This window comes from Cyprinodon tularosa, unplaced genomic scaffold (genome assembly GCF_016077235.1).
Source record: "Cyprinodon tularosa strain WSP-4 unplaced genomic scaffold, ASM1607723v1 ctg165, whole genome shotgun sequence".
Lineage (NCBI taxonomy): Eukaryota > Metazoa > Chordata > Actinopteri > Cyprinodontiformes > Cyprinodontidae > Cyprinodon > Cyprinodon tularosa.
The window spans coordinates 1,408,538-1,427,500 of record NW_024038483.1 but is presented as its reverse complement, the minus strand read 5'-3'; the positions used below and the strand labels follow the sequence as shown (position 1 = coordinate 1,427,500).

The 18,963-nt window shown below is 36.2% G+C and overlaps 1 protein-coding gene across 1 annotated transcript in view; it reads right to left on the bottom strand.

Moving 5' to 3' along the window:
* The window catches only part of igsf21a (immunoglobin superfamily, member 21a), a 240,460-nt gene extending 221,983 nt beyond the window's left edge, over positions 1-18,477 (bottom strand). Inside the window, exon 1 of the mRNA XM_038280808.1 lies at positions 18,060-18,477. Within this exon, the coding sequence (XP_038136736.1) occupies positions 18,060-18,198 (139 nt within the window). The 5' untranslated portion in view covers positions 18,199-18,477. The remainder of the gene's footprint in view (positions 1-18,059) is intronic.
* Positions 18,478-18,963: the final 486 nt, after the last annotated feature.

Sequence of the window (18,963 nt, the reverse complement as noted above, 5' to 3'; positions counted from 1 at the left end):
ACAGTTTTAAATACTGAGTATCTGTAAAAATGTTTTACTCAAATTTTTTTTGGTCAGTACATTCCTGCAGTGCAAGAATTTCAAGTCAACTACTGCGACTTTCCCCTTTCTCTCTTTCTGAAAGAAAATTTTTATATCAAAAAAGGGAAAAATATTCCAGGACATTACAACATTTGAATGCTTTTTTTAAATATATACAACTTTTTAAAATTTCTGTTTAGTTTTTAAACTTTAATGGCATTTTTGCTTTAAAAATGTGAAATTTGTACTCTTAAAATAAAAAATACTTGGGAAATAAATTTTCCCTGGGAAGGAGTAATCCTAAAGGGAAAAAATAAAGTTGAGGCTAAATCCCCGTCCAAATTTTTTAAAACAAAAAATTGGGGGGGACCCCAATATATAAATATATATATATTTTAATATATTTGAATTATTTGGCAATCACAAAACTCACCAAATTTTTTATTTTATTAGGGCCCACCCGAAAATTTTTTTTTTTATCTTAAAAGCAAAAAATTTAAAATATTTTTGGGCCAGTTTTTTGGGTTAATAACTGCCTTTAAAAATGCATTTTTTTTTTCAGCAAATCGCATGTTTTTTAGAGTCCCGTAACTCCCTTAACGAATTTTTTGATTACTAAAAAGGTAAGATTGAATAATTAGTTTAAATAATCAACTTGCAAATTTCTTTTCCTGTAATTTTAAATTTGTTTTAAAAATTTTTTCCCCGATGAAAAAAAAAGGTAATATCTACTTTGAAGGGCCATTTTCAGTGTTCCCAAATTTTCCAGAAGAGAACGTCCTTTTTTAAACCCAAAGCTAAACAGATTTTTGCAAGGGGGCACAAAAAAATTTTTTTTGAGTTTAGAAATGAGGGATGGAATAAAAGAAAATTGGGATATCCCCAAAGCATTTTTAAAAATGATATAAAAAGAAATAAACAATAAGCACAGAGGACTGTGAAGGGGTTTTGTGTTTAAAAGCCTTCAAAAAGGGCCCAAATTTTTAAAAATTCCTTTAGGAGCAACCAAGACACAATTTTTTAAAAGCACAGCTTTAAAAGACCCAAAAAAAGGGTTTTTTGCTCCCCCCCACTATTTTTGGATTTTCCTTAAAACTATAAGCTATATCAGAGTTAATTTGTTTACCTTCGAAACTATTAAATGGGGCTGGCAGTACTGTAAAGTCAGAGCCACATACCCCCCTATTTAAATTTTTATCTTTAAAAATTTTTGTTCCCAAGGGGGTTGTTAGGTTTCATATATTTCCCCTTTTTTTTGTTATTGTTTTTCCCTTTTTCCAAAATTAGGTTCCCCAATTTTTTTTTAAAAAATAATTTTTTTAAAAAAAAAACAGTTTTCGAAAGAAACAGTTATTTACTCAAAATTTTATTATAAACTTGAACCTTCATTTTTCTTTTTAGGAAATTTTTTTTTAAAAAAAAAAGGGCCTTTTTGTTTATTAAGGATGTTTCGAATATAAAAGAAAAGCTTGGGTGTTTAAGAAAACTGTCACTTCTCAAATAATTCAACTGATAAAAAAAATAATTGGGAAAGGGAAAGGGGGAAAAAAGGGGGCGATGGGCAAAAAAGACAGAAAAATTTGGGTAGAAAACAGAGAGAAAAAAAAGGAGAAAGACAGGGCAATTTAAAAAAAATTACCTCAAAGAAAATTTTTGGGTTGATGTATTAAATATTTTTGTTTTCTCACAGAAATTTAATGAGATAGCTGGACAGAGAAATTTTAGGGCTTAAACATTTTATACATCACAAAAATAGCTTTGTAAATCCTTTTAAAGATCTGTTTTTTTGTGATTTTTTTTTTTTTTTACCTGTCACACATTGCAAAAAAAGGGTTTTGGGGTTTTTTTTCAGAGAGCTTAAAAACCTTCCCTTTCAGTAGTAATTTGGAAAATTTTATTTCAAATTAAACTCCTGTTGGAGCAGAGTGAAAACCGTAGAGAAAAATTTCATTCATTCTGGGTTTTTTAAAAGCCCTTTTTTTTTACCACCACGGGTTTTGGGATGCACTAAGCAGACGAAGGGTTTCTCCCACAAAAGCCCGTCATTTCTGGGTCACTGACTTGTTTTAAGTTTTAAACTGACTCTTTTAAAAATATTTAAATGGGATTTTAAGGTTTTAAAAAAATCCAGCCCAAAAGGTGAGAATGGCAGAAATTTCACTTCAAATTTAAAGTGCTTTTCAGCACAAAACACCCGCTGGGCATATTTGATAATATTTTACAGGGTTTTAAAAGTAAGAAAGTTAACCCTCCCCAAAACAGACTTTTCATTTCAATTGGATAAATACCCTATTTTTTCTTACTGTCCCTTTATGTTCAAAAAAACTTAAAACAACAAACTGTAAAAGTGACCTTTCCCTTTTCAGCTTTTTCTGGTTTAAAACACAAGGCTTACAAGCAATATTGTGATTTAATCCCCGAAAAAAAAACTTTTATTGAAGAAAAGCACACAGGAAAGAAAAAGTAAACAATAAAACAAGCATTATGTGGGGATTTATAGGCTAAAATGTTAGTGAACTTTAGCAGAGCAGACAACCCCAAAAATTTTTTGTATAAAAACATACAAGGGTGTTGTATAAGATTAACTAAAGACCACAATGACTGACCAAAAACACAAAGCAGACCCCGATCAAAAAAAGGGTTTTTTAAAACTGTGGATAATTTATTTATTAAATCATTTAAAAACTCAGTGCAACGCAACGCTTATTATTTTTAGATCATACCCAAAACAACCCACCCTCGCAATGAATTCTCTTCAACATCCCGGGCTCAGTCGTCAATAAACAACTGCCACACTTCAACCCCAAAAACTAAAAAAAGTCCAAAGGGGTTGTTTAATTTTGTCAACAAAAACTATGATTTCACCCTCTGCAAACCGACTTTCAGTGCTGGTGTGCGAAAACATTTTTCCTTTCATTCTTTAACAGAAAGGATTTTAAAAAAAAATGCACAATTAAATAAACATATCACCTTAGTCTATATAATGTCCTTTTTTGATTTAAAAACATATTAAAGTACAGCCCAAAAGCGGGAAGGGAAAAAAAAAACTGTTAGTTTCCCTTTTAAATGAAAAAAGTACGGGAAACCCTGACATAAATGTTGCTCAGCATGTCCCGGGAACCTTGAAAATAGTAGACATGGGTGGATGATTGCTAAGCTTATTCTTTGACATTTTTCCTGCCATTCTACACCAGCATTAAATCACTACCATCCTTCTGTAAAATTTCATGATCTACAAAGAATAAGAACAAATTGTACAATAATACTCTGCCCTTTAAATACATTACAAGCATTCATGCTTCAAATTAACTTAGGGTTACATTCACGCATCCGTTTACTATAAGTCAGTGTTTCACAGTGGAGTCCAAACTTTATTAACCAAAATGGAGTAGTCAGGGGTCATACTTAGTTTTAATTCAAAATGGCTAAATCATCCATCCATCCATTTTCTAACACGCTTAATCTCAAGTGGGGTCGCAAAATGGCTAAATCATTTTACTGTTAATTCATTACAGATTAAAGATGCAATATTTTAAAATGACACTTATGTTATGTCTGACATTTGTCCAAAGAAATGAAAGATGTAGGTTTTTCTTTTTTTGTTGCTGAAAGTGGTCTCTTTTTTCATTTTTAAAAAGTATTTAGTATATTTCTAGCAACAATAAAATAATTTAGCATGGATTGACTTAAAATGACCCCAAAAAAGGGAAGATAACAATTTGCACTCAGTTTGGTTGAGTAAATTTATTTAAATGTGCATCAATTTTCCATAGTTGTAATACCCCCACAAAAAAATTAGGTAAAGTCTACTTGACCATTCTGGATAAATTTGATTATTTTTACTTGATTAAAAAAGTTTCCACAAAGATTCGCCTCAGGCTGGGGTTGAACCAATGATACATATGCTGCAAGACAGCAGTGTTACAAATTGCACCAACATCCAGGTTGAGCTCCATGATCCGTTAACAGATATTCCCACTACTTACATACCGGGCTGCACATTAAATGTGAACTGACATCAAAAGAGCAGTGGAAGTAAGCAATATCAAAATTGTTAATTTTCTAAAATAGACAAATACAAAAAAAATGTTTTTATATAGTCAGATTTAGGTCATCAAAGCTATTTTTGGATATTGCACTGCATTCCTTTTGCAAAGTGTTCTTGTGAATGGTAAAGCAGTCATTACTTCCAAAAATAGGATTTACTTATTAGTTATTTAATTTTATACTTAATATTTAAAATAGATTTTAAATGATTTGCATAAAATGTATTTACCGTCCACCAAAATTATTGCTAAAATTCTAAATAATATTTTTTTTTTATAAAAGGTCCCTGGCTATCTGTGGCACACATTATGTAGCTAATAAAAAAAAAATATATATATATATTGGTTTTAAATGGTTCCATTAGGTAGAAATACCTTGGTAGAAACAAGATCCATGTGCTCTGATTGCTCAAGTCCAGGGCCCAAACAGTATTATTCCAAAAGCCATGAATAGCCCTCATACTGAACTTTGAAGATTTTAACCTTTAGTTGATTAGGTTTAAGTGATAAATAAAAAAAAAAATCATATTAAAATCATATTTATCATTATATTTAAATCAAAAGTAACTGATAACACTAACACAATCTGAAGTTAAATTCAAAAACAGAAACCCATTAGAGAAAACGTGGAAGTTGTTAAGTGCAATGCATGCTAATATACGTATAAGTCAGCTTACTTAGATAAACTGTGTCAAGTTAAGGGCTATTAACTTGCCACAGCTATCCCTGCACAGCTTAACAAATTGTACCTAACTATGACAGCACAAAATAGCTTTAAAATTGGTACCTTTACGTTTTTTTTTTTTATTGTTTATTTATGTATTTAGTCCTCGAGGATCTAATGTAGTTGTTTGTTGTTATATCCACATGTTAAAGAGGAGAAAAATAATTTATCTCCATCTCTTTGGTAAGACATTAAAGTCAAATGAAACTACCCTTCTGCCAAACCTATTTTCTGAGTAAGAAAATTAACCTCGCCCTTAAAAACAACATTGAAAACATGTAATGTGGATTATGTCCAAAAGAACGAGATCCTGAATACAAGATGCCGAATTTAGCTTTCTCAACAGGTTGGCTGGGCACTCCCAAGGTGAGGAGCTCTGTCATTCGAAGGGGCTCGGAGTAGAGCCTATTGTCCTCCACATTAAAAGGAGTCAGCTGAGGTTGCTTGGACATCTTTCTTTGATGCCCCCTGGGGGCCTCCCTGGGGAGGTGCTCTAGTCATGTCCCACCCGGAGGAGGCACAAGGGACAACCCAGGACACTATGGAAGGACTGTGTCTCTTGGCTGGCCAGGAAGCGTATCAGGCTTCAGTCCGGGGGTCTCTGCTGAGAATGCTGCCATTGTGACTCCCAGATGAAGTAGGAGATGACAAGTATCATTGTTATCTAAAAACATCATAAAGTGCATTTTGTATAGCAGAAAGTGTACTATAAAAAAAATGTGATCACATTTTCTGCTGCCGGCCTTAACCATTGCCATTTGACCAATCTGCTTTGACCCACAATGAATCATTGCCTAGGGTGGCCAGGAAGGATGCATTAACAAATATTTCAAATCCAGAGAAAAGACTGTCATTTTTTGCTGCTATTGAGAGCTTTGAATTTTAAACAGCCTTTATTGCCTCACTGTGATATAATCGGCATGCAAATATGGCCTTCAAAGGACGCACTTCCTCAATTTGTATATTGAGGAAGGTTTACTTTGTGGTTTACTAAAGGCGGCAATAGTAAAAATAATTTTGGGTAAAATCCGCTTATTAGTAGCTATGCAATGGACATTTTGGTATATGCATATTTTATGCACGTTTTTGTCTTCCATAGTAAGAATAAAGGTAGATTCAAGATCATTATTGGCCTAATGCTCAGCACATTCAGCTTGCTCATGTTGAAATGACACTTCATTAACCATTCCTATTTCACTAGGATGCTCAAGGGGATCGTATGGATATGGTAACATTACTACAACCAAAACTCACATTTATCTTGAATACTAAATTAAGGTTCCTAACCATAATACTTTAGATAGTATCCTGATTTATACATCATTTGAGAAAACATCTCAACCAAAAAAGGAACAGGAAAAAAAACATCCATACTGCCGAAGTAGGCGGCTATAAAGATGAAAATACATCCTCCACAGAGAACACTGACAGCTTGTCCTATATTGTTTTTTTTTCTTTTTGGCTACCATTTCAGTACAGGAATTTCAGAATTAGGCTGAGGAAAAAATCTTACATGAAATATCAAAACAATAAAATCAGCTCCACTGAAAATCTGGTTTATAGGATACTTATCCAACTTAACCAACCAACCAACTCTTTCCTGATCGATTTGTATTCTCCCCTCAGACTAACTAGAAATTTGTAGTGACTTACTGCACTTCTTGAGTTCCAAATTTTTGTTACTTTTGTAAATAAAACTCACTGGTTATCCATGTGATTCTGCATGTGGATCAGATACAAACCAACATGACAGAATAATCTGGACAGTCAGACCAAGCAGAATCTCTGTCAGCTCCTTGAACTGAACGTGAATTACCTCATCACCATGATCAAGTTAATCACCTCTTTAACTGCACAGCAAAAATTTTCAGATCAGCAGATGGAGCAGTTTACAGAAATGCTTCAGGAGCTGCATAACAGAACCAATCCTAAGGGGGTGTACCCCTTCTGCAGCCAGTGCAATCGGCAACTTCTCATTTTCATTTAGGCAATTTCCCAACGCAAGCCTTGTGCAGGTGAAATTGGAAGTTCTTGTGGATTCCTGTTACAATGTTCACTAGTTTTTAGTTGGTCCTTCAGGACTTGTTTGCTTGAAAAGAATAAAATCTCATTTGTAGTGGGATTATTGGGAGTTCAAACACTGCACTGGACCTCTGAAACACCTACCCCCTGGTAAGAATCACAGGAGAGGAATGTAAGACTGCATTTAAGACCACCCCAGGGTCATTTTGAATATATGGTAATGACTTTTGGTCTCACAAATGCACCTGCATTTTTGCAGTCCCTTGTGAATGATGTCCTTAGTGATTATTTAAATCAGTTTGTATTCGTATACCTTGATGAAATTCTGATTTTCTCCAGAAACCAATGATTTCTAGAGAACCAACTTTGTAAAAGCTAAGAAGTATGAGTTTTATGCCACATCAATCACCTTTTATGAAGACATTCTTAAGATTGGGCAGGTGAAAACAGATCAGAGAAGGTTCAAGCCCTTCTCAATTGGCCTACTCATTCAACTCGCAAACAGCTACGTTTATTTTTAGAATTCACCAATTTCTACCACAAATTCATTAAAGCTACAGAACAACTGCTCAACCCCTTACTAGCATTATCTCTTCCAAAAAACCTTTCATTTTGTCAAGCAAAAATGGCTTGTCGGAGCTCAAGAAAAGGTTTGCAAATGGCCCAATTCTGATAAAGCCAGATACAGAGAAACAGTTTCTCCTTGAAATTCTGACCTGTGATTTAGGGGTGGGTTCCTTTGTCAAGTTAGCTCGATGATGATAAACTTTATTCAAGTGCCTTCTTTTCCTGCCATTTGTCACAAGCAGAACAAAACTACAATGTGGCCAATAGAGAGCTCCTAGTCCTAAAAATGGCTTTTGAAGAGTAGCATCACTGCTTAGAGGAAGCTGATCATCCTGCTCTTGTGTGGACTGACTACAAGAATCTGGCCTTCAAGAAGCAAAATTTCTGAAACCTAGACAATCATGTTGCCCTCTGTTTTTTTCCTGTTTTAACTTTGTCATCTCTTATTGTTTAGGGTCTAAAAACACCAGACCCAATGCCCTGTCTAGAAATACTCCAGTGGTCATTAAACCTTCCTGCATTGCAGATGCCTTATAATGGTAAATAAAGGATCAAGTCCTGGAGGCTCAGAGCTCAGAACCGGACCCTGGCACCGAACCACCAACCAGATTTATGTTCCTGCTTCCATTAAGTCCAGCCTCATTCACTGGGCCCAAAATTATCCTGAAATCAACCAATCTTGCATGCTTTAAACAAAATTTCTGGTGGCCTAAATTATATAAGGATGTTAAAAGTTATGTTCTAGCCTGTCATGGGTTTGTCCGCAACAGAGGTAATGACCAGCCTCCCAGCGGTCTTCTTCAAACATTGACTGTCCTTATTAAAAATCCATGGTCATATATTGCCTTGGATTTCATTACTGCATAGTAAATGTTAAAGTGTTAAAGTAACACTTTGAGTGTTAAAGTAACACTTTGAGAGTTCGTTTGATCCCACACTAATTCAGAGAGGAACCAAATGTACTCTTGAGTGTTACTTTAACACTGCAAAATTTACTGTGTGGACTACATTATTCTAAGGGTTTCACTACAGTCCTCACTGTAATGGACGGCTTCTCCAAAGCTTGCCACCTCATTCCTCTTCATCAACTTCCATATTCCCTTCAGACAGCTCAGCTCCTGACTAAGCATGTTTTTCGCCTGTGTAAATGCCTTGTAAAATCCAGTCTGACAGAGGTCCACAATTTATCTCCTGAGTTTGGGAGGAATTTTGTACTTCTTTGTGGGCCAAGACTGTTCTCAGTTCAGGTTTTCATCCCCATACTATGGTCAATCCAAAAGCATGAACCATGAGCTTGAGGCATCCCTCTGCTGCCTCTGTTCATCACACCCATTATAATGGAGTACTCAGTTGCTTTGTGTCGAATATGCACATACATGTCACACTTCCTCTGCTATTGGTCTGCCTTGATTTGAGTCCTCACTAGGGTACCAATCTCCGGTTTTCATCTGACAAGCAAAACACTGCAGTTACCTCTGTCAAAAAACACATTCAGTGCTGTAGACAGGTCTGGAACCTGACAGTTTCTGCCTTGAACCAGTCAGTGAAAACAATCTGTCTGGCCGATCAGTGAAGGGTTCCTGCTCCCCAATACTCAACTGGACAAAAGGTTTTGCTATCAACTCATGACATTAACCTAAGGTTTCTAATTGCAAAACCTCTTCTTTTTCTTTTTTTTGGGTTTTGGACTCTGATTGTTTGGGACTTATCGGCTTATCACCCTTTTTCTTCTGAACCACCAAGGGGCACTCCTTGAAGGGGGTGATGTTAGATTTGGGGTTTTGCTGTTTTTCTGGTGTGAGTGAGCTTTCTGTTACAGAGAGGGTCTTTGCTGGTGTCTGGACAGACCCTTGTTGCTGTTACCAACTCCTTCCTGATCAGTCTGCTTTCTCCCCTGAGATCCACCAAAAAGTTCAACTGACTTCCAGGAGTTCTCTGCTTCCAGATCCATGTAGCTTTTTTAAATGAAATGTTAAAACTCGCTGGTTCTCCATGTGATTATGCATGAGGGTCAAAAAGCTACAAACCAACATGACACCCATGGTCTCTATCTGATCTCTTGCGGTTGCAACAGGCTGATAATTATGGGGTTGGGGTCCATTATAAGTTTAGTTGTTCACATTCAAAGTCTCTTCGATGTTGAATTGGTATGCATTGTTTAACGTGGTAAAGCTAAGCACTCCCTGATGTAACGTCACTTCTAGTGTCCCATTTTAAATGCAGAAACAAAATGTCTCCCAACAACAGTACAAACAGCATAAATATTTCATAAATAAGAATCAAAAACCAATTTCAAAAATACTGCTTTTTCCTTAACACTGATAAAAGTGAGGCTCTAACCTGCAATCTGCTCTTTAAAGAGTGTTTCTCCTCTCAGAGATTGCTGTAAAGTCAACGGCAAAATGCAAGCGATTATCTACTCTTTCCACCTGCACATCCAGGAGGAGGGGATCCTGCTAAGTTAATGACTCCATACAATCAGCTAGTTTTCCTTTAATAGAAAACTTTTTTCACCAATCTGACAATATGATTTGAATTTTTATGTAAAGTGCTGTGAGATAACATGTGTACCGAATTGGCCCTATGTAAATAAACTGAAAATAATTGAGTTTGTCTTTCTGCACCTCTCTGCACTGCATGAAAAGTGAGATTTTCGTCCCCGTAAACCCCCGTAAACTCCCGCAGATCTGCCTGATTTTCGTCAGTTTCCGACAATTTGCAACCCGTGCTTGTCCGCGTTTGTCGTGCCACAAATTGTCGGAAACGGACTCTGACGTATGTGGAGAGCGATCAGCTGTACTAATGGCCCTAATTAGCATATGAATGCAGCAAACCCGCGCGGCTGGCCAGGTCTGGCTTGAATAACCTACTCAGTATTGGCTGAAACCACTATTCTCAAACAAGTGAAATCGCTCGTGATTGGCAGCAAAACCACACGTGGCCACGCCAGGCTTTAATTTTCTTACTGAGTATTGGACGGAACCGCTTCCTTTTAAACAAGTAAAGTCGCTCGTGATTGGTTGGCATATATATATATATTTACATATATATTTATTCATATATATATTTATTCATTCATATATATATATATATATATATATATATATATATTCATATATTTATTCATTCATATATTTATTCATTCATATGCTGTGTATTTATGTTATCCGACACTACTACACAATTATTATGCTACCATCAAGGACATGAATGAATTTATACAGGAAATGAAGATTTGCCAGGAAGCTGTTTATGCAAAGAAAGACGCGTATCCAAACACATGCGTATCTAAAAATTACAACTCCGTGAACGGTCCGTTTGCTTCCTCGGGGTTGGAGGTAACAGGCAGCATTCCCTCCGAGGCAGGTCCGATGTGCAGACGCCTACTGTGCGTGGCCCTGTACTTCGGCATCGCTTCTAACCGGGACTGCAGCTTAACACAGAGTTCAGTGAGATCCGGCCTACGAAATGGCGGCGACCGTACAATCCATCCAGAGACACCGTCGACGACGCCATCTTCTTCGTCGGACATGAGGTCGACGGTGGCGGACTTACAGAGTTCCACTTCCTCATCTGATAGCACACTCTGCCTCGCCTTCAGCAGCTGAAAAAAAAACAATGAATCAGCGCACTGCATATGGACACAACACATCTATCAATGCACCTGAAAAATAGTCACCAAATAAAGTCTTACCCTCTTTCTTCTGGCCCGACTCCGAGCAGATAGCCTGGCGGCCTCCGCACGCAGCGTGCTGGCTAGCAGCGTGTATCTGAAGCTCCTGCATACCGTCTCATAATACGTCTTACAGGCAGCTGGAAAACAATTAAATGAGAGTGGTATGAATAAAAAAAAAAAATCAAACGCAAGTCACAGTAACAAGGAAGGAGAAAACATTAAAACAAGTCACTTACACACAATGTCGTCTTTATCAACATCGTGCAAATCCGAGCAAATAGGAGGTCACCGCCTCATTGTGAGGCGACTGTAGTCTGTGAAAAAAAAAAAAAAAAGTACAGCTATGGTCGGTATCAATCCGTATCCATGTCCTTTTACTGCATATTCTTTAAACCTTACCCCTGCTCCGGTTCATAGCGCCTGCAATTAGTTTCCGAGTTGTTAAGACGGCATATTGCTTCCTGTGAATCACAAAAAATACACTTTAATAAAGCTTTAGGCTAGGCTGCTTTTAGCTTACCTAGCTAGGCTAGGTTGTCTTTAGCTTGCCTAGCTAAGCTAGGCTGCTTTTAGCATAGCTACCAGTAATCGGACATATATTTACCGCTAGCGTGGCGTTGTTCACCCGTCTTCTCTTCCTCGAGTTCGTATATCCTGCAAAGTTGCTCGACTGCAGAGCCGCCATCTTGTCCTCTATGGACTACAACCTGGAGCGCATCGAATTCTCCAGCTGAGTGAGGCGTTCATTCATGTCGGCAGTATGTTGGGCAAGCTGACGAGACAGTCCGCTGATAGCAATCAGCAGTTTCTTCTCGTCAGTCTGCGGGCTGGCCGAAAGTTGTGGACTAAGAGCAGTTGGAGGCGAGTTGAACGCGAGACGTCGTGCAGCCATTGTTCACGTAACAACAAAATACAAACACGGTAAATGGAGATGAAGTTCTTCTAAGTGTAGTAACACAAACATGTCTGCTAATATGCTGGTCTCGCGAGAAGTCGTAGTGCACAAAAGCTCACACGTGATTGGACGATGGGGCCGAAGGCTCATCAGGCTCCTCCAATCACATACGACGTCATTATTATACGGAAGGACTCGCGAGAAGAGCTCGCGTCGCTCCATTCTGGAAGGTGGCGGTAATGCACCTATAAATTGTTTGCAATTGCAATTGTTTGTCTCCATAAGATTGAATTTGAGCAGGTGGACATTAGAGATAATAAATGCAACAACAAGTTTTTGAATCAATATTCTATAAATAATATGTACCCAGGAAGAACAAAAAGCACAGCTCTCTAACAAAATTTTAAGAAATCTATGATAGTCAAAATTAGGACAAATTATTTGAAATTCCCAATTCCTCCTAAATATAAAGAATTACAATTTAAAATAATAAATAACATATATCCTTCAAATGAGTTTTTAAGAGAGAGATTTAAGTTTAATGTTGAGAATTGTGGCTTTTGTACAACTCAATTGGAAACAACTAAACATCTTTTTTATGAATGTAAAGAAGTATTAAACTTATGGGATCAACTTCGAACCTTTCTGTCTTCTAAAACAATAAATTCAGATTTTATTTCCTGGCAAAACATTCAATTCGGTTTATCCGTTAAAGAAAAAAAATTTGGAATTTTTAATCAATATTCTAATAATTGTAACAAAGTATTATATCCATAAATGTCGCTATGCAAAATGCTCCCTCTCAATCTCTGCTCTCAAAAATGAACTTTCCCTTTTCAAAAGATGTCTGAGAAAGATGCAGAATTTAAATGCAATTAAATTGTTTGAGTTAATTGAAGAATTTCAGTTGGTAGTCCCCACTGATTAATTTACTTTAAACCCTATTATTATTTTATTTATTTTTATTTATTTTATTTTATACTTTGTTCCAGCCTGTGCATTTAATTTTATTTTTCAAAAGCCGGAGTTGTGATATTTCTTCTTGTATTGAAATATTTGTTATTGACTTGTTGTTTGAGATTGTTATTGTTTTCTTATATATTCAATAACAAAAAAAAAAAAAAAGTGGAAATCTAAAAAAAAAAATTAACCATTACAGCCAACTGATTCTGATTAAAACTAATTTTTGAAGTAAATTATTTTGTGTATTTTCTTTTACATAACATTTGCATACACAGTAATCTAGCGTACTTTAATTAAATAAATCAATTCAAGCTAAAATGTAAGAGTCTATAATTAGGCTATACTGGGCCTGATCTATTTCTACCATCTATTTGGAGGATATTTATTGCCACACTTTGGGCCACTTAAAACCAATTTAGCATGCTGACCTATGACCTTATGACCACAGTGTACCTATCTTCTGATGGCTACTTCCAACAGGATAATGCGCCATGTTATAAAGTGAATCATCTCAGAATCATTTCTTGAAACTTTTCCACTTAAGTAATTGTGAATTGAGCATATTGACAGACAACATTTTATTTTTTATCTTAAATGCTAATTAAAAAAAAAATAATTACTGCTCTAAATGTATTGCTCTGTCAGCTAAAGATCTGTTTTGGTCTCTATACTTTAATTAAATAAATCAATTCAAGCTAAAATGTAAGAGGCTATACCTGATCTCTTTGTATCAGAGATTTTCTTACCCATGGTTTATGGTTTGCATTTGTATAGCTCACAGCATGTTCATTTACATGTTAAAGCCTCCCCTAGAATTCCATGGGGGGGAGGCATGGGGGGAACACTGCCTAAGAAATTCCACGTCAATTTCTGACAATTTACGGGAGTTTACGGCAAGGCCTGCAAATTGCCGTAAACTGCCGCTAACCTGAAGTTCCACGACAATCTACAGTGCCGTATATTGACGAAAATCCCACTTTTCATGCAGTGCTGTTTGATTACTTTACACCATTTTATTTTCAATCTCTCTGTGAAGAATGCAGGTGCATTGTTTAGGGTGGACCAATGCTTATGAAGGACCAACTCTGCCATATTTAAAAATAAATACAGAAATAAATAAATGCTCAATAAATGTATAAGCATACAATTAATTGCCAACAAAAAAGTGAGACATAAATGTATATAACTGTTAATTAGCTTCTTTATTTATTTGCCTTTGTAATATTTACCTTATTTATTTTTCTGTCCTTTATAATCTTCAACTTTATTTTTTAATTACTTATATTTTTAAGTATTTATTTATGTGCATGTTATTATATTTTTGTCTGTTTTATTCTTCCTTTGTATTTTTTTACCTTAGTTATTTCTTCGCCGCTGTTTATTTCTCTCTGCCCTTTTTACATTTCTCTATGCCCTTTTTACATTTCTCTATGCCCTTTTTACATTTCTCTATGCATTTCTATCTCATTATGCAAATGAGGAGGGGGTGTGTCCTAGAGAGTCAACTTCTGCTCATTGGTTGGCTTGGCTGTCCATCTTCTTAACTCACAGAGCTCAGAGTACTAAGTTAAATGTTCTCTTTTCTGTTGCTGTTGTTCAATAAAAGTACGTTTGAAGATCATTTGAGGCGAGAACCTTATACTTTTAAGCATCACCATATGGCCCATTCACAGATTTAATGCGTAATTTAAAAGAAAATGTGATGAACTTGAGAGGACCGCGGCACCAGCGGAGCTCCGAAGCTGACGGCAGCCAGGTCCGACCACAGCCCATCTGCAGCGGCCCTCTCTCGGCATAGCCGTGTGTGAAGCGTGTTGGTTAGCATTTTACTACATCGGTCGAATCTACAGGAGGAGAGTCTGATGTCGAGTCTGAAGTCATTAGAACTTGAGTAGGGACTTTGCCAAACTTTGCCAAGTACAACAAAAAATCGCCATCATAGCCTGGCTATAGACCTGGCTGCCGTCAGCTTCGGAGCTCCGCTGGTTGCCACGGTCCTCTCAAGTTCGTCACATTTTCTTTTAAATTACGCATTAAATCTGTGAATGGGCCATATGGTGATGCTTAAAAGTATAAGGTTCTCGCCTCAAATGATCTTAAAACGTACTTTTATTGAACAACAGAAAAGAGAACATTTAACTTAGTACTCTGAGCTCTGTGAGTTAAGAAGATGGACAGCCAAGCCAACCAATGAGCAGAAGTTGACTCTCTAGGACACACCCCCTCCTCATTTGCATAATGAGATAGAAATGCATATAGAAATGTAAAAAGGGCAGAGAGAAATAAACAGCGGCGAAGAAATAACTAAGGTAAAAAAAATACAAAGGAAGAATAAAACAGACAAAAATATAATAACATGCACATAAATAAATACTTAAAAATATAAGTAATTAAAAAATAAAGTTGAAGATTATAAAGGACAGAAAAATAAATAAGGTAAATATTACAAAGGCAAATAAATAAAGAAGCTAATTAAGAGTTATATACATTTATGTCTCACTTTTTTGTTGGCAATTAATTGTATGCTTATACATTTATTGAGCATTTATTTATTTCTGTATTTATTTTTAAATATGGCAGAGTTGGTCCTTCATAAATGCTAAGCTACCATTAATATATGTTAGTTGTGCAAACAAGAAGAAGTTATCAAAACCTAGCATTTTAAATGTGATGTACATTTGTAAATCCACTAATGACCACAATTGAGTTTAATGGTGTTTCTTTGGGTTAAATGTATATTTTTGTTATTTCCTTTTAACAGTAATAAAACATATTTAGGAAAATAACCAAAAGCCTTGCAAGTTATTTTTAAAAACTGAAAACAACCTTAAAGTTTTCACTTTTCTGTGCTTGTATAAAGAACAGTCTAATAACCCACTTGTTTTGACTATGTCTCACTTGTAGCCCTCGAAAGATTAAGAATTTTTTTTTGCTGCTGTATACAGTGCTGTTACATCTAAAAAATTCTTAATATAGCATAGTTTTTATTTAGGTTTTTCTGTTGTTGTTTTTTTTTTTTTAGTTTTTATTAGCTAAAGGCAGTAGGCTAGTTTTCAAAACTCTTTGTATGAGAGTGAAGTTGCCAGGCAACTACAGACATAAGCATGATTTTGTTGTCTTTTGAGAAAGACAGTAAAACAGCCGTATCCCAATTCTGATACACAGCAAACCCTTGGAGCGCTACTAATACGTATATAACATATTGAAACACATGTGGTAGGAATGAAAGGAATTTTCTCCAAAGTAGATTGAACCTACAATGCCTGTTGTAGCATTACTTAGAAAGCAAATTATGATAAGCAGTGACAATAAGGCCTGAAATTAAAACAAGACATTCACACTGAAAAAATAATATATTTAAAAATATGCACTGAGTACTGGAGCAATATACCTAAGAAGTCTCCAATCAACCCGTATGATAAACAGCACAACTGTAATATTACCTTTTTACCAGGCCATTATATGACAAATTACACACACAAAAAAAACACAGCTGAGAGAAAACAACACAGTGTGGAATGAAAGGATAAAACATGTTTCATTAAATTGCTAACATTAGGAGCTTTTGAACTCTTAAAGATAAAATTGATAATATATGGAATTTCTAAATAGAGGCGTGGGTAGAGTCATTGACCTTTAACCTGCAGGCGAAATATTCATCCACAACTTCAGACTGATCTTAATGTTTCAAGAAACAGAGTGTAATTATGAAAGTAACTGATTCGACTCAAATATTATTCTAGCAAACAACTTTGATTAGACTTAGACAACTTTTATTGTCATTTTGTATACAGAGGGTGTATAAGAAAAACAAAAATTCGTTTTGTACAGCTTTCAGACAGTAGATGAGCAGCAGCTTAACAGTAAAATGAATATTCCCATTCCAGTGCAGCAGTGATCAAATGTGCAAGCTCAATACTTTCAACGTTTTTTGAAATGATTACACCTGCACAGAACTGTGATAGTCTCTTAACAGTTTAAGCTGTTTGAAATCGCTGTGATTGCATTGTTGGAGTGTATTAATCCTAAAAGCACAGCACCTGTGTGCACTTCATTATTCTCCCAGCAGAACGAGTCTGAGAAAAGTTATCTCTTTAAATTATACAAAGAACAACTGTATGGTTCCCAATATAGGTCAGAATTATTAGAACATGTAACCACAAGTGCACACAAACAACAGGTTAACAGGTAAGTTTATATGGCTGGCTGCTCTGATAGATTTTTTTTAAATATATTTATACATACAGGAGTAAACTCTCCTCTGACGTCGTTTTTTTTTTTTACTGCATACTCTATATGAAATCCAGCTGAGTTAGTGGAACCTTGACTGAATCTTTTTTTTTTCCAATTAAAAACAAGTGTTGTTAAATGTCTGCTTGGGGAGGTGAATCCTCTGAGATGAGCATCAGAATGCAGGAGTCAAGGCGCTTCTGTCAAACACTGAAACACAGCATGTAATTTAAGGGACATGTTAAACACAGAGACAGGCTTAGCGCATTTCATTCTCCCCCCAAAAAGGAAACATTTTTTTTTAATTCTGTAAACTATTCCCAGATTAAACCTCGTTTTCCACCCTCTAATGAAACATACTAACGCAGGTTTCCAGAAGTGCGCCTGCTCCGCGCACATCGAGCAAGAGGGAATCTGCTCATAATGCAACACTTTCATATATTTCAGCAGAGCAACTTTCAAATCTGTTGAGCTTCTGTCCATCCTCACGTTGATAGGACACCGCTGAATATGCTTCTGCGTTTTATTTCTATAGTTGCACCATTTTTATTTTAAAGTAGGTGCTGTCATGCGTGCTGGATGTGACAGTCGGTGCAGATGTATCTTGATTTATCCATAATCAGGCCTGACTTGTGTTTTCTCTGCGCTCATCGAAGCCGTTCATCTCCAGCCTGAGCTGAATCCTACCATTATTCATTGATTTGGTTCTTTCACCGCTGGCTTGGCGCGGATGTTGGGGAAAGTTGGCATAAGAAAAGCGTGGCACCGATCGCCTCCATCCGGCTGTCCGGTTCATGACGAGTCTATATTTTACTCTACCATATTAAACTCTGTAACAGTTTGTCTACTGTTAAAAACCAATGGCACAGTTAAAAGGCACGATGGGAGAGAATAAAATGACAGGGTTTGACTCACCGACGGCTAAATCCAGCAGATCTGCGCACAGGAGCAAGCACAACGAGAAGACGGTCATCTTTCCCTTATTTTGCAATAAATCCCAAACTCCATCTGCGTTTACATGCTCTCCTGGTTTCGGCCGTGTAATCCCGAGCATTCCATAGGTATACGATGGAAAGATGTCCCCAAACTATTCATGATGCAGCGTAAGTATTAAGTGGAGAAATCGGAGAAGTTGACAAAGGATGCAGCATTTAGAGCGAAAAAACACCGAGCATTAGATTTGGAGAACTGGCTCACTATGTGCGCGTAGAAACAAGCGCAGATGGTTCTTTTCTGTCTGTTCTTAGAGCTCAAACAATAGGGAACTGAGCTGAGCCGAGAAGCTATAGGCTGTGGAAAAAACAGGTTTGGATGAAAACGTGTTTCTCTCTCTCTCTCTCTCTCTCCTCTCCCTCCCTCTCTCCCTCCATCCAGACAGGCGCACAGTCATTCCTGATCACTAGTTCTTTTATTTCACACAATTTTCCTTAATCCTCCCCTGGATTCAGTCCCTTCTAATTCTGTCCATTAAGCCGATTTATTTCCGTTGGATGTTTTCTTTTTCCCTATAAAAAAAGATTACTATCCTTATATACAGCAATACCGCAGCCCTATAGCCACATTTCTAATGATCCAACTGCGCCCATAACAAAGTCCCCAGCTGTGGAGTTGTTATCCTTTGCAAACATTTCTCAGGGTGATTTTCATTTTTTTTAGGGAACTGGAAAAGCAAGGTAAAGTTGCTAATCCTTGTTTTTATATATATATATATATATATATATATATATATATATATATATATATATATATATATATATATATATATATATATATATATATATATATATATATATATATATATATATAAAATGTTTAAAAG